The sequence below is a fragment of the Oncorhynchus clarkii genome, chromosome 1 (genome assembly GCF_045791955.1).
Source record: "Oncorhynchus clarkii lewisi isolate Uvic-CL-2024 chromosome 1, UVic_Ocla_1.0, whole genome shotgun sequence".
In the NCBI taxonomy this organism is placed as follows: Eukaryota; Metazoa; Chordata; class Actinopteri; order Salmoniformes; family Salmonidae; genus Oncorhynchus; species Oncorhynchus clarkii.
Window position 1 is genome coordinate 12,505,964 of NC_092147.1, and position 16,281 is coordinate 12,522,244.

At 42.3% G+C, this 16,281-nt stretch overlaps 2 protein-coding genes across 3 annotated transcripts in view; one reads left to right on the top strand and one right to left on the bottom strand.

Moving 5' to 3' along the window:
- LOC139423385 (FYVE and coiled-coil domain-containing protein 1-like) overlaps positions 1-264 on the bottom strand; it is a 42,633-nt gene extending 42,369 nt beyond the window's left edge. Inside the window, exon 1 of one of the 2 annotated variants that reach the window (XM_071175098.1) lies at positions 140-264. The gene's annotated coding sequence lies outside the window, so the exon portion shown is untranslated. The remainder of the gene's footprint in view (positions 1-139) is intronic. The other variant, XM_071175124.1, reaches the window with a different exon arrangement.
- Positions 265-13,776: 13,512 nt separating this feature from the next.
- Positions 13,777-15,421, top strand: LOC139415156 (chemokine (C motif) receptor 1a, duplicate 1). The gene has a single exon (XM_071163029.1). It carries the CDS (start codon positions 13,866-13,868, stop codon positions 14,886-14,888), a length of 1,023 nt encoding a protein of 340 aa, XP_071019130.1. The 5' UTR covers positions 13,777-13,865; the 3' UTR covers positions 14,889-15,421.
- The last annotated feature ends 860 nt before the right edge of the window (positions 15,422-16,281 follow it).

A 16,281-nucleotide genomic window follows, 5' to 3' on the forward strand; every position in this document is an offset into this window, starting at 1 on the left:
CCAGTGACAGTCTGTCCTTGGCATGTATATAGCCCTAAATCAGTTATTTCATTCTAAGTGAATGTACATAAAACACATTTATATTAATATAAACAAATAGACATTGATCATTTAAGGGAAAAAAACTACTTAAACGTACGTTAAACTGCGTGATCCATGAAAATCCAGATAGTTTACGTCCACACACAATCTTGCTATGTATGGGCCGGCAACAATAACTGGATTGACAAGTACGTCAACCACTTACAATGCGAGAATGAGGACAAGGGCAAGGGGTTTCCACTAGTTACTACAGCCACAAAGTCAAAATTGGCTATTGGCCTATCGTTATTTTTTAAAGCTTTTTGGTATTTATTTAAAGTTACGGTTAGGCATAAACATAGCAGTGTGATTAGGTTAAGGTTTGCGGTTAGGGATAGGTTTAAAATCAGATTTTAAGAAGATAAATTGTAGAAATAGGCGGTGAGTACGACTTTGTGGCTGGGGTAATTAATGACGACCCAAGGGCAGAGGACTCGGTATGTGTAGTTTGGTTGTAGAGTATTACAAGGTAAATAGTAAAATCATGTGGGATGATTAATGTAGGACTGGTTTATTTCTCAGGACTACCACACCCAACTCAGGCATGATTTGTAGGAGATATGCTTTTAGCCAGAGCTGCACAGGCGAAGAGAAGGGGTTTACTTCTACCCAATATCTGCCCGTGAAAATATGACCACGAAGTGGGTTGAAACCTGGTCTCAGAGCATTTCGTATTCTATAGGTAAATCCGAGACACTCCATTTATACTGAACAAAAATATAAACGCAACATGTAAAGTGTTGGTCCCATGTTTCATGAGCTGAAAATAAAAGATCCCAGAAATGTTCCATATGCACAAAAAGCTTATTTCTCTACAATGTTGTGCACAAATTTGTTTACTGTCAAATCAAATTTTATTTGTCACATACACATGGTTAGCAGATGTGAATGTGAGTGTAGTGAAATGCTTGTGCTTCTAGTTCCGTTAGGTAGTAATACCTAACAAGTAATCTAACCTAACAATTTCACAACAACTACCTGCATAGGCAAGATGCAGTAGATGGTATAGAGTAGAGTTTATACATATGAGATGAGTAATGTAGGGTATTAAACATTATATAAAGTGGCATTGTTTAAAGTGGTTAGTGATACATTTATTACATAAATGTTTCATTATTAAAGTGGCTAGAGATGAGTCAGTATGTTCGCAGCAGCCACTCAATGTTAGTGGTGGCTGTTTAACAGTCTGATGGCCTTGAGATAGAAGCTGTTTTTCAGTCTCTCGGTCCCCGCTTTGATGCACCTGTACTGACCTCACCTTCTGGATGATAGAGGGATGAACAGGCAGTGGCTCGGGTGGTTTCATGTCCTTGATGATCTTTTTGGCCTTCCTGTGACATCGGGTGGTGTAGGTGTCCTGGAGGGCAGGTAGTTTGCCCCCGGTGATGCAATGTGCAGACCTCACTACCCTCTGGAGAGCCTTGCGGTTGTGGGCGGAGCAGTTTCCGTACCAGGCGGCGATGCAGCCCGGCAGGATGTGTGTTTTTGGTGACAAGCCAAATTTCTTCAGCCTCCTGAGGTTGAAGAGGCACTGCTGCTCCATCTTCACCACGCTGTCTGTGTGGGTGGACCATTTCAGTTTGTCCGTGATGTGAACGCCGAGGAACTTAAAACTTTCCACCTTCTCCACTACTGTCCCGTTGATGTGGATAGGGGGCTGCTCCCTCTGCTGTTTCCTGAAGTCCACAATCATCTCTTCTGTTTTGTTGACATTGAGTGTGAGGTTATTTTCCTGACACCACACTCCGAGGACCCTCACCTCCTCCCTGTAGGTCGTCTCGTCGTTGTCGGTAATCAAGCTTACCACTGTAGTGTTGTCTGCAAACTTGATGATTGAGTTAGAGGCGTGCATGGCCATGTAGTCATGGGTGAACAGGGAGTACAGGAGAGGGCTGAGAACGCACCCTTGTGGGGCCCCAGTGTTGAGGATCAGCGGGGTTGAGATGTTGATACCTACCCTCACCACCTGGGGGCGGCCCGTCAGGAAGTCCAGGACCCAGTTGCACAGGGCGGGGTTGAGACCCAGGGTCTTGAGCTTAATGACGAGTTTGGAGGGTACTATGGTGTTAAATGCTGAGCTGTAGTCGATGAACAGCATTCTTACATAGGTATTCCTCTTGCCCAGATGGGTTAGGGCAGTGTGCAGTGTGATTGCGATAGCGTCGTCTGTGGACCTATTGGGGCGGTAAGCAAATTGGAGTGGGTCTAGGGTGTCAGGTTAGGATGAAGGTGATATGGTCCTTGGTGAGTCTCTCAAAGCACTTCATGATGACGGAAGTGAGTGCTATGGGGCGATAGTCATTTAGCTCAGTTACCTTCGCTTTCTTGGGAAAAGGAACAATGGTGGCCCTCTTGAAGCATGTGGGAACAGCGGACTGGGATAAGGATTGATTGAATATGTCCGTAAACACACCAGCCAGCTGGTATGCACATGCTCTGAGGACGCGGCTGGGGATGCCGTCTGGGCCGGCAGCCTTGCGAGGGTTAACACGTTTAAATGTTTTACTCACGTTGGCTGCAGTGAAGGAGAGCCCACAGGTTTTGGTAGCGGGCTGTGTCAGTGGCACTGTGTTGTCTTCAAAGCGAGCAAAGAAGTTGTTTAGTTTGTCTGGGAGCAAGACATCATGGTCCACGAAGGGGCCGGTTTTCCTTTTGTAGTCCGTGATTGACTGTAGACCCTGCCACATACCTCTCGTGTCTGAGCCGTTTAATTGCGACTCCACTTTGTCTCTATACTGACGCTTAGCTTGTTTGATTTCCTTGCAAAGGGAATAGCTACACTGTTTGTATTCGGTCTTGTTTCCGGTCACCTTGCCCAGATTAAAAGCAGTGGTTCGCGTGTTCAGTTTTGCACAAATGCTGCCATCAATTCATAGTTTCTGGTTGGGAAATGTTTTGATAGACGCTGTGGGTACAACATCACCGATGCACTTGCTAATAAACTCGCTCCCCGAATCAGCATATTCATTCATGTTATTGTCCGACGCTATGCGGAACATATCCCAGTCCACGTGATCAAAGCAATCTAGAAGCGTGGAATCCGATTGTTCGGACCAGCGTTGAACAGACCTAAGCAAGGGTGCTACCTGTTTTAGTTTCTTTCTATAGGCTGGGAGCAACAAACTGGAGTCATGGTCAGATTTTCCGAAAGGTGGGTGGGGGAAGGCTTTATATGCATCGCGGAAGTTAAAATAACAATGATCCAGGGTTTTGCCAGCCCGGGTTGCGCATTCGATATGCTGATAAAATGTAGGGAGCCTTGTTTTCAGATTGGCCTTGTTAAAATCCCCAGCTACAATAAATGCAGCCTCAGGATATGTGGTTTCCAGTTTACATATAGTCAAATGAAGTTCTTTCAGGGCCGTTGATGTGTCTGATTGGGACGGAATATACACGACTGTGATTATGATCGAAGAGAATTTTCTTGGTAGATAATGCGGTCGGCATTTGATTGTAAGGAATTCTAGATCAGGTGAACAAAGGGACTTGAGTTCCTGTATGATCACACCACGTCTCGTTAATCATAAGGCATACACCCCCGCCCTTCTTCTTACCAGAGAGATCTTTGTTTCTGTCGGCGCGATGCGTGAAGAAGCCGGGTGGCTGTACCGACTCTGATGACGTATCCCGAGTGAGCCATGTTTCCGTGAAACAAAGAACGTTACAATCTCTGATGTCTCTCTGGAAGGCAACCCTTACTCGGATTTCGTCTACCTTGTTGTCAAGAGACTGGACATTGGCTAGTATTATACTCGGGAGCGGTGGGCGATGTGCCCTTCTACAGAGCCTGACCAGAAGACAAATCCGTCTGCCCCTTCTGCAGCGCCGTTGTTTTGGGTCGCCGGCTGGGATCCGATCCATTGTCCTGGGTGGTGGACCAAACAGAGGATCCGCTTCGGGAAAGTCGTATTCCTGGTCGTAATGTTGGGGAGTTGACATTGCTCTTATTTATATCCAAAAGTAAAAATTAAAAAAAAAAAAAATGAATTCTAAAATGAGTCGTTTTGTCACACAACACAATGCAACAGATGTCTCAAGTTTGGAGGGAGCGTGCTCAAAACAAGAACAGTTCAAATAAGCAAAGAGAAACGACAGTCCATCATTACTTTAAGACATGAAGGTCAGTGAATGGGGGAGGGGGGGTTACCACGGTAGCCTACCATGGAGGGGGGGGATTTACCACGGTAGCCTACCATGGCGTAGTGGCTCTGCATATAATTACTGATTCATGAATTCTTATATATATTATATATGGCTGTACATATGGTTTGTGTGGTTCTGGTTCATTTATGTCACTATTTTTTCCGCAGGCTCTAGGCCTAATTCACATTCCATGTGAAAACCTACAACATTCTTCTTGAAAAGAATGCAGATGTTTCAATGTCGTTATAACCATGAGAAATTAAACACAGAAAAAAAAACAGAAAAAAAAATCAAGAACAGCTTCACAAGACACCATAACATAACAAAGGTTGGCCGGATGCAGTAGATCGCCTACAGGGTGAAAACAAACAATACAATACAAACAATGGCGATTCAACTCGTAGAATCATCTGGAAATGAAAATGACGGCCAATGTTCTGTGGTCAGAGGCAATAGCACAATCACCTGCTGCTTTTTACTGTTCAACAGCACGTTCTGTTTTGTCCTTTATTTGTTGATTATTCTGGTCTCTATAGGGTGTTCCATCTCTATAGGGTGTTCCATCTCTATAGGGTGTTCCATCTCTATAGGGTGTTCCATCTCTATAGGGTGTTCCATCTCTATAGGGTGTTCCATCTCTATAAGGTGTTTCATCTCTATAGGGTGTTCCATCTCTATAGGGTGTTCCATCTCTATAGGGTGTTCCATCTCTATAAGGTGTTTCATCTCTATAGGGTGTTCCATCTCTATAAGGTGTTTCATCTCTATAGGGTGTTCCATCTCTATAGGTTGTTCCATCTCTATAGGGTGTTCCATCTCTATAGGGTGTTCCATCTCTATAGGGTGTTCCATCTCTATAGGGTGTTCCATCCATCTCTATAGGGTGTTCCATCTCTATAAGGTGTTTCATCTCTATAGGGTGTTCCATTTCTTTTTAAGATTTCTTGGAGTTCTCGTAATGAACTGCTTTCCTTCTTGCTTACACACTGGGCACATTGGCCGGACATGTTAATATTGCTGTTTGAGCCTCACTACCTCTTCCCCCTCAAGAACATCTGGACATCCGCAATGGACACACACATCTGGGAATGACACTGTGATTGCTGAGTAATACTGCGTCACCATTTGCATTCCACAGGTTAGCCCCTTGAAACCATCTATCTGCTCGTGATATGGATTGTCTTCTTGGAAAAGGTCTGAACCACATGTTAAAATTGTTCTCATCCCGAATGCGTTGGACTATCTTCTGTTCTTCTTTAGGCAGCTTTTGGCATACAAGCACCTTGATTTCTCACATTCAACATAGTTGATGGTCGCTCTCCCCTTTCCACTGACCATGGCAGCACACCTCTTTACACGTTCTATATTTGGTGTCAGAGAAGGACTATCCTTGTCAGGGGTTGTCCAGGCTGTACAGGTCATCAAATGTCTGATGCTCACATCTGTCTGCTGTCAATATTGGATCAGGCACAAAGCTTCATTTCTTAAATTGTTCTTCTGGCAAGAAGTACCAGCATGGATTTTCTCCCTCACATTTCTTGATCTGTACCATGTATTGTGACATCTTGAAATGTGTGACCTGGAATTGCTTGTACTTTCCTTGTTAAGGACTTTTACGCTGAGGTCATGTATCATGTCAACTTCTGTATCAATGATGTTTAATTGTTATGGAATATTGGCAATTTCTTCCTGTGTTTCGGGCTGATGTACTCCTACGTGTGTTCCTTGCCAGGCGCTCAAACCGGCCAATCACAAGAGCTGCAACAGGATGCACATCATTTTCAAAAACCTCTGGTTGTTTGGTGGCTGTTTCACGTGGGCGTGTCATTGTGCCTCACTTCTTCACACGCTTCTCATTTGATTCTTCCATCTTCTCCCTAGGGTCAGGGTAGCCAGGGCTGTTCCCTGAAGCCCCAAGTTTAGAAGGGAATTAACTCTCTCGGCAGGGTTGGCCCAACTGTCAGCTGGTGCTGTTCTACAGGCGATAAGCATGTCAAGATCCAGTTGAACAAACAGGAGTGTGTGGCATGCTTAAACAGAGGCATACATGGTTCTGTGGTCTGGCCCAGATTGATTGATCAAGATTGACTTGCTGAGAGAGACATCATCTTCAATGTAGTTCTCTCCTCTGACGATGCTGAGATTTTCAACTGTGTGTCGAAGGGAGCTGGATGGCTGGAAAACCTTGTCCTTCACAGTGACATGAACTTTCCCATCATATAATGAACTAGATGGAGATGCTGGGATGTCTGGGATCAACATGACAAACGGTACAAGTCCACTGTTGTTGTAATCATCCAGGACCTCTACACCAGGCGGTGTCAGAGGAAGGCCCTAAAAATTGCCAGAGTCCCCAGCCACCCCAGTCATAGACTGTTCTCTCTACTACCGCATGGCAAGCGGTACCGGAGTGTCAAGTCTAGGACAAAAAGGCTTCTCAACAGTTTTTACCCCCAAGCCATAAGACTCCTGAACAGGTAATCAAATGGCTACCCAGACTATTTGCATTGTGTTCCCAACCCCTCTTTTACGCTGCTGCTACTCTCTGTTTATCATATATGCACAGTCACTTTAACTATACATTCATGTGCATACTACCTCAATTGGGCCGAGCAACCAGTGCTCCCGCACAGTGGCTATCCGGGCTATCTGCATTGTGTCCCACCCACCACCCGCCAACCCCTCTTTACGCTACTGCTACTCTGTTTATCATATATGCATAGTCACTTTAACCATATCTACATGTACATACTACCTCAATCAGCCTGACTAACCGGTGTCTGTATGTAGCCTCATTACTTTTATAGCCTCGCTACTGAATATAGCCTGTCTTTTTACTGTTGTTTTATTTCTTTACCTACCTATTGTTCACCTAATACATTTGTTTCACTATTGGTTAAAGCCTGTAAGTAAGCATTTCACTGTAAGGTCTACTACACCTGTTGTATTCGGCGCACGTGACAAATAAACTTTGATTTGATTTGAATCATGGTCGGCAGCTGCTAGAACTGGCCCACTCACAGGAGCAATGCTTGGATGTCTGCCTCTGTTACAAGTCCCTCCTATAGGCTGGCCAGGTTCTCCAACAGGGATGATTGCCTTATCATCCACACATAACATTTCACAGTCCTTCTGCCACATGCAGGAAAACTGTTTAATGTAGTTCCACTGTACTGCAACAAACTATGAGTATTGTTGTCACTTTTTTATCACCCGAGACTGGACCATGACCTTGAGGTCAAACCTTCCTGTGTACTAGAGAGCAGACATGGACCATGACTGTTGGGTGTAAACTGCCATCTTAAAATCAAATCAAATCAAATTTTATTGGTCACATACAGTGGGGCAAAAAAGTATTTAGTCAGCCAGCAATTGTGCAAGTTCTCCCACTTAAAAAGATGAGAGAGGCCTGTAATTTTTTTATCCTAGGTACACTTCAACTATGACAGACAAAATTAGAAAAAAAAATCCAGAAAATCACATTTTTGGATTTTTAATGAATTTATTTGCAAATGATGGTGGAAAATAAGTATTTGGTCAATAACAAAAGTTTATCTCAATACTTTGTTATATACCCTTTGTTGGCAATGACAGAGGTCAAACGTTTTCTGTAAGTCTTCACAAGGTTTTCACACACTGTTGCTGGTATTTTGGCCCATTCCTCCATGCAGATCTCCTCTAGAGCAGTGATGTTTTGGGGCTGTTGCTGGGCAACACGGACTTTCAACTCCCTCCAAAGATTTTCTATGGGGTTGAGATCTGGAGACTGGCTACTCCTTCGTTGCCCGGGCGGTTTGGGATCATTTGTCATGCTGAAAGACCCAGCCACTTTTCATCGTCAATGCCCTTGCTGATGGAAGGAGGTTTCACTCAAAATCTCACGATACATGGCCCCATTCATTCTTTCCTTTACACGGATCAGTCGTCCTGGTCCCTTTGCAGAAAAACAGCCCCAAAGCATGATGTTTCCACCCCCATGCTTCACATTAGGTATGGTGTTCTTTGGATGCAACTCCGCATTCTTTGTCCTCCAAACACAACGATTTGAGTTTTTACCAAAAAGTTATATTTTGGTTTCATCTGACCATATGACCTCCCAATCTTCTTCTGGATCATCCAAATGCTCTCTAGCAAACTTCAGACGGGCCTGGACATGTACTGGCTTAAGCAGGGGGACACGTCTGGCACGGCAGGATTTGAGTCCCTGGCGGCGTAGTGTGTTACTGATGGTAGGCTTTGTTACTTAGGTCCCAGCTCTCTGCAGGTCATTCACTAGGTCCCCCCGTGTGGTTCTGGGATTTTTACTCACCGTTCTTGTGATCATTTTGACCCCACGGGCTGAGATCTTGCGTGGAGCCCCAGATCGAGGGAGATTATCAGTGGTCTTGTATGTCTTCCATTTCCTAATAATTGCTCCCACAGTTGATTTCTTCAAACCAAGCTGCTTACAAATTGCAGATTCAGTCTTCCCAGCCTGGTGCAGGTCTACAATTTTGTTTCTGGTGTCCTTTGACAGCTCTTTGGTCTTGGCCATAGTGGAGTTTGGAGTGTGACTGTTTGAGGTTGTGGATAGGTGTCTTTTATACTGATAACAAGTTCAAACAGGTGCCATTAACACAGGTAACAAGTGGAGGACAGAGGAGCCTCTTAAAGAAGAAGTTACAGGTCTGTGAGAGCCATAAATCTTGCTTGTTTGTAGGTGACCAAATACTTATTTTCAACCATATTTTGCAAATAAATAAATTAAAAATCCTACAATGTGATTTTCTTTTTCTCATTTTGTCTGTCATAGTTGAAGTGTACCTATGATGAAAATTAAAGGCCTCTCTCATCTTTTTAAGTGGGAGAACTTGCACAATTGGTGGCTGACTAAATACTTTTTTGCCCCACGTATTTAACAGATGTTATTGCGGGTATAGCGAAATGCTTGTGCTTCTAGCTCCGACACTGCACTAATATCTAACAAGTAATATCTAACAGTTTCACAACATATACCCAAAATACACGTAAATCTATGTAAGGAATGGATTAAGAATATATATACATATGTCAGAGTGGCATTGGACTAAGATACAGTGGCATAGTAGAGAATACAGTATATACAATATTTACACACAATTAAAGTGACTAAGATATCGTAGAATAGTATAGAGGACAGTTTATACATATGAGATGAGTAATACAATATTTACACACAATTAAAGTGACTAAGATATCATAGAATAGTATAGAGGACAGTTTATACATATGAGATGGGTAATACAATATTTACACACAATTAAAGCGACTAAGATATCGTAGAATAGTATAGAGGACAGTTCATACATATGAGATGAGTAATGCAATATTTACACACAACTAAAGTGACTAAGATATCGTAGAATAGTATAGAGGACAGTTTATACATATGAGATGGGTAATACAATATTTACACACAATTAAAGCGACTAAGATATCGTAGAATAGTATAGAGGACAGTTTATACATATGAGATGAGTAATACAATATTTACACACAATTAAAGTGACTAAGATATCGTAGAATAGTATAGAGGACAGTTTATACATATGAGATGGGTAATACAATATTTACACACAATTAAAGTGACTAAGATATCGTAGAATAGTATAGAGGACAGTTTATACATATGAGATGGGTAATACAATATTTACACACAATTAAAGCGACTAAGATATCGTAGAATAGTATAGAGGACAGTTTATACATATGAGATGAGTAATACAATATTTACACACAATTAAAGTGACTAAGATATCGTAGAATAGTATAGAGGACAGTTTATACATATGAGATGGGTAATACAATATTTACACACAATTAAAGTGACTAAGATATCGTAGAATAGTATAGAGGACAGTTTATACATATGAGATGGGTAATACAAGATACAGAGACATTATTAAAGTGGCTCGTGTTTCATTTCCTTAAAGTGGCCAGTGATTCCTTAGCCACTGTATAGATGGGATTTTAGTTTCTGGTGGAAGCCGCTTTTCCACTGTGTCACGCAAGTCCTCAACTGATATAGCAAGAGGTAAGTACAAGTACTCCCCATGTCTGATCTTTGACCTAAACTGTGTATTCGTTAAAATACTTCTGTACTTCATCCCAAAAGGGCTGGAATGAGGATTGTGGTTTGCCATTCAGCTTCCTTAAATCCATGATCAGGTCTGGGTCATCACCATCAAGGAGGAATAAGGATACTCTCTCATCAAGTAGGCCCTGTTCATCATTGTTTGCTGACCTCTTTGTCATCAGTTAGAAACTGATACATTTCTCTCAGGAAGTAGCTGTTCACTTTGGCAGCATGTGCATATTTCTGTTTACTTGAGTAAGGCAGCTCCAAAATGCAGGTGTTTCAGCATTGGGGTGGCAGGGTAGCCTAGTGGTTAGAGTGTTGGACTAGTAACCAAAAGGTTGCAAGTTCAAATCCCCGAGCTGACAAGGTACAAATCTGTCATTCTGCCCCTGAACAGGCAGTTAACCCACTGTTCCTAGGCCATCATTGAAAATAAGAATTTGTTCTTAACTGACGTGCCTAGTTAAATAAAAGATATCTCAGTGCTTTTTGTGGTGGGGCAAGCCAGCAGCGTTGCGCTGTGATTTGCTCAGTGTTCTGTCACTCATGGAGACACTCATGGAGACACTACGCCAATGCCTAAGGGTCGCCTAAGCACCGCCTCGAAAAGTCTAGCCCCTTGGGTGCTGTCATAGAGTTACATTAGAAGTTCCCAACCAAGAAGGCTCAAGGTCATTGGCCACAGATAATATTAAGTCAAATCACGCTATATCTACAGTATCTTTGATTGGACTGTCAATATCATACTTTCAAAATTTTAGCTAGCAGTCATCATCATGAATCAAGTTGACAATCTACTGGCAAATCCTTTTAAATCCTTGTTATGTGAAGAGAAATAATGAAGAGAAATGATAGATAAAACGTATCGATGCTCAACGGCCATTGGACATAAACATTACACAACAAGTTGGAAATCGCAAATTCAACAATGAATGGTTTGGAATGAATCAGTGGCTAACTGCAAGCATTGCAAAGCAATCATTAGTCTGCTTTTCAGTGGAGTGGCTGTGTGGTACCAAGTCTAAGATTAAGGGTCTATTTTGATAGTTTAGAATTATAATTCAACATTGGCCATGTGTCACGATCGTCTGAAGAAGTTGACCAAAGCGCAGCGTGGTAAGCGTACATTTTTGTTTATTATCATAAATGTCGCCAACAAAACAAGAAACAAAGAAACGACCATGAAGCTTACAAGGGATATAATGCCACTAACAAAGATAACTTCCCACAATAACAAAAGGGAAAAAGGCTGCCTAAGTATGATTCCCAATCAGATACAACGTTAGACAGCTGTCCCTGATTGAGAACCATACCCGGCCAAAACATAGAAACAGAAAAACATAGAAATAAAGAAACCAGAATGCCCACCCTAGTCACACCCTGGCCTAACCAAAATAGAGAATAAAACCCTCTCTATGGCCAGGGTGTGACACCATGCTATCAATGAAGCATGATTTGTGGTGCGCTCAAAACAACTGTTAATTTGGAACTGTAAAATCTGACTTAAGTGAGTTCAAGACAACAGGGAACTCGGGGAAAATTAGCTACGACTGGGAAAATACGTTTTGAACTTTCATCCAACTTAAAATTGTAAATTCGGAACTGGGGCCTCTTTCTAGAGCTACGACCTGAAGATCACTGACGTCATCATGATTTAACCTTTTTTTTCTCGAGTTTCCAGTTGTCTTGAAAGCCCCATAAATCCAGAGAATGTCGGACTTTGATGACAAAGTTTGATTAGAAAATTTGCCCACGAAGGACCGCTACGTCACCTTCCTGTCCAAGTAAACACAGCACAACAAGGTGTCCAAAACTGTCTTGTATGCTACTGCATAAATTATGTAATATGCCAGGGAGATATGCATGCTATAGCTAATAAAATAATACTAAGTGTATGTTGTGTAGTAAGCTGTTAGTAGCCATGTGCCTCACCCTAATCATTTGATCTATATTCACCTCTTAATTTTGCCTACTCTTCTGACTTGGTGTGCACATGTAGCCTATTATCTGTTTTTGAGAAATGTAATCATCAAATATTGTAAGAGCTTTCATTGACTGCTTATATGCATGCACCCTTTATTTATCCTACGGTTCTGACTTGGTGTACAGGGAGAACACTGTAAGAATGGCCCATGTTCTGAATTCTGTCTCTGTACATTTCAAAAGTGCTGAACAAATAGTTATTGACTACGTCCGTCCTAGCTCGCTCCTGAATGTCTTAATCGAAATTACGGATTGCCTCTTATCCTCTTGTCATCCCATTATGCCATAGTTTGTACATATCAATTGTCAGTAGAAACCACATTTGCTTAAGCAAGTCACCCATATCAACTATGTTTTTTAATGGCAGTAAATGAGGCTGAATGACCTGTTTTGCTGCAAGACAAGGCTCTGCTGATAGCCAGGTGTAGCAGTGGTAAGGTGTTGGGTCTGCTGTTGGGACTCTGCTGTTGGGAAAGCTTTTGTCACCGTTATAGCGCAATTAATGTATTGTTTAGTGTTGTGTAGTGGCTTTGCTGGCATGCATCCCACCATTTTTTTTTGCCCCGCCAAGATTTACAGGCTAAAATCGCCACTGCAGCTGACACACTTAGATTTCATCAATCATATTGACTTCAATTTTGTTGTCCAAAATACTAATCAGCTTGCTCTGCGTCTTTGCTGAATAATGCCCTGATCTCTAGCCAGTTCATTGGTTCAATTACATTGTTGTTTCATCCAATAATCGATTCTAATAAAATAAAAAATATGCATTAACCAATAACCGTTAATTTAACCGACTGTTTGTTTATAATGAGGGACGTCCCACGTTTAATCTGGACACAACAACAGTAGGAATTTGCGCTGGTTTCAGCGATGACTGCATGAAGGAGAAATGAAACATCTGCACGTCGGCTGATGGTGCGAGGGTGTGCGTTTCACTGTCCAATCCAAGACTCGAACATGATCTGAGCGCTTGATCTGTGGTGGTTTGGTCCCTTGCGCATCAACTTGAGAAAGCCGACAGTTCATTACAACCAAAGCGCCGCATATATTGGCCCAAAAATAACAAATATATATTTTTTTTTTTGTCCGGCCTTTGTCCGGTCTTACGCTGGAGCTGTAGAGGAAGAGATACGTTATGGGGGGTGTTTATAACAGAGATGCAGTACCTTACCTTCATCACAACTCCCCTGTCCTCATTTCATTGTGTAGCCTAGCAGGGACAGTGAGGCCATCACGCTAAACCATTATGACGGGTACGACAGGTACGTTTGATTTGGTTAATGATATAGTATGCCACATTTTTCAAACTTCATTCTAGAGTTAAACCCAAACAAAACTATAGAGCAAAAACAATAGACATTTTTTACATTTTAATTGTTGCAGTTTCAGGTGTTCTCTTTTTTATGCCTTTTTATATTTCTGTAATTGTAGTCGTAGGTGTGTTTCTAAATCATCTGAATTATTTGAATTGCTGCTTTAAAAACAGTGTATTGTGAATGAAGATGTGATGTAATTGATTTAATCTGCACTCTTCACTTTTCAAGATTTCAGCCATGCCATGGGCGATATTGAAACCAACGGCGCCGGTTACGAATATGATGAGGGTTATACAGACGAGGTCTGTAACAAGAGCGGCGTTGTCAAGTTTGGCTCCATCGCCACCCCTGCCTTCTTCTCTGTGGTGACTATCCTGAGTCTAGCGGGCAACATCCTGGTCCTGGCCATCCTGGCCAAGTACGAGAACCTCAAGTCTCTCACCAACATCTTCATCCTCAACTTGGCCCTATCTGACCTGGTTTTCACCTTTGGTCTGCCCTTCTGGGCAGCCTACCACATCTGGGGCTGGACCTTTAGCCTGATCCTCTGCAAGACCGTGACCTTTGTCTTCTACGCTGGCTTCTACAGCAGCGTTTTGTTCCTGACCATCATGACTATCCACCGCTACCTGGCCGTGGTGCATCCTCTGTCCGACCATGGTTCCCAAAGGGGCTGCTACGGGGTCACAGTCTCTCTCGTCATCTGGGTTGTTAGTTTTGTGGCGGCCGTCCCTGCTTTGATTTTCAGCTCTGTCCAAAAGAACCCCCATGAAGAAGACAACCATTTTTACTGTGAATACTGGGATCCGCTGTGGAAGAGAGTGGGCAGCTACCAACAGAACATCTTCTTCTTGGCTGCTTTTGCAGTGATCGGGTTCTGCTACGTGAGGATATTGAGGACAATCTTCAAGTCAAGGTCACACATGAGGAATCGAACCGTGAAGCTGATCTTCAGTATCGTGGCAGTATTTTTCATTGGCTGGGCGCCTTACAACGTGGTGATATTTCTGAGGTTGTTGACTGACTATTCCGTAGCACCTTTCAATACTTGTGAAGTCAGCACATGGCTTGACTATGGGTTCTATGTGTGTCGACTGATTGCTTTCTCCCACTGCTGTCTCAACCCTGTCTTCTACGCATTTGTTGGGATTAAGTTCAGAAATCACTTGAAGGTGATCTTGCTGAAGCTTTGCCATCGCCAAAGCACCATGGATACACAACAGATTAGATTGCCTAACATTTACTCGATGGGATCAATGTACTAGCACAGGGGTCTTCAATCTTTTCTTGCCCAGGGACCCACGCCAGGCAAACCGGCGACCCAAAATAAGTCACATCTTGTCAAATCAAAATCTAATTTATTGGTCACATACACGTGTTTAGAAGATATTATTGCGGGTGTAGTGAAATGCTTGTGCTTCTAGCTCTGACAGTGCAGTAATATTTAACAAGTAATATCTAACAGTTTCACAACAACTACCCAAAATACACGTAAATCTAAGTAAGGAATGGATTAAGAATATATATATATGCCAGAGTGGCATTGGACTAAGATATCGTAGAATAGTATAGAGTACAGTATATACATATGAGATGGGTAATGCAATACTTACACACAACTAAAGTGACTAAGGGACTTATACATATGAGTAATGTAAGATACAGAGATATTATTAAAGTGCATAGTGTTTCATTTCCTTAAAGTGGCCAGCGATTCTTAATCTATGTCTATAGACAGCAGCCTCTGATGTGCTGGACATGGCTGTTTAACAGTCAGTGGTGTAGTATATATACAGTATATACAGTGCTTTGCGAAAGTAATCGGCCCCCTTGAACTTTGCGACCTTTTGCCACATTTCAGGCTTCAAACATAAAGATATAAAACTGTATTTTTTTGTGAAGAATCAACAACAAGTGGGACACAATCAGGAAGTGGAACGACATTTATTGGATATTTCAAACTTTGTTAACAAAACAAAAACTGAAAAATTGGGCGTGCAAAATTATTCAGCCCCCTTAAGTTAATACTTTGTAGCGCCACCTTTTGCTGCGATTACAGCTGTAAGTCGCTTGGGGTATGTCTCTATCAGTTTTGCACATCGAGAGACTGAACATTTTTCCCATTCCTCCTTGCAAAACAGCTCGAGCTCAGTGAGGTTGGATGGAGAGCATTTGTGAACAGCAGTTTTCAGTTCTTTCCACAGATTCTCGATTGGATTCAGGTCTGGACTTTGACTTGGCCATTCTAACACCTGGATATGTTTATTTTTGAACCATTCCATTGTAGATTTTGCTTTATGTTTTGGATCATTGTCTTGTTGGAAGACAAATCTCCGTCCCAGTCTCAGGTCTTTTGCAGACTCCATCAGGTTTTCTTCCAGAATGGTCCTGTATTTGGCTCCATCCATCTTCCCATTAATTTTAACCATCTTCCCTGTCCCTGCTGAAGAAAAGCAGGCCCAAACCATGATGCTGCCACCACCATGTTTGACAGTGGGGATGGTGTGTTGCTTTTACGCCAAACATAACGTTTTGCATTGTTGCCAAAAAGTTCAATTTTGGTTTCATCTGACAAGAGCACCTTCTTCCACGTTTGGTGTCTCCCCCAGGTGGCTTGTGGCAAACTTTAAACGACACTTTTTATGGATATCTTTAAGA

Excerpts from the sequence above, each read along its gene's own strand:
- LOC139415156 (XM_071163029.1), top strand. The coding sequence starts at position 13,866 with ATGGGCGATATTGAAACCAACGGCGCCGGTTACGAATATGATGAGGGT.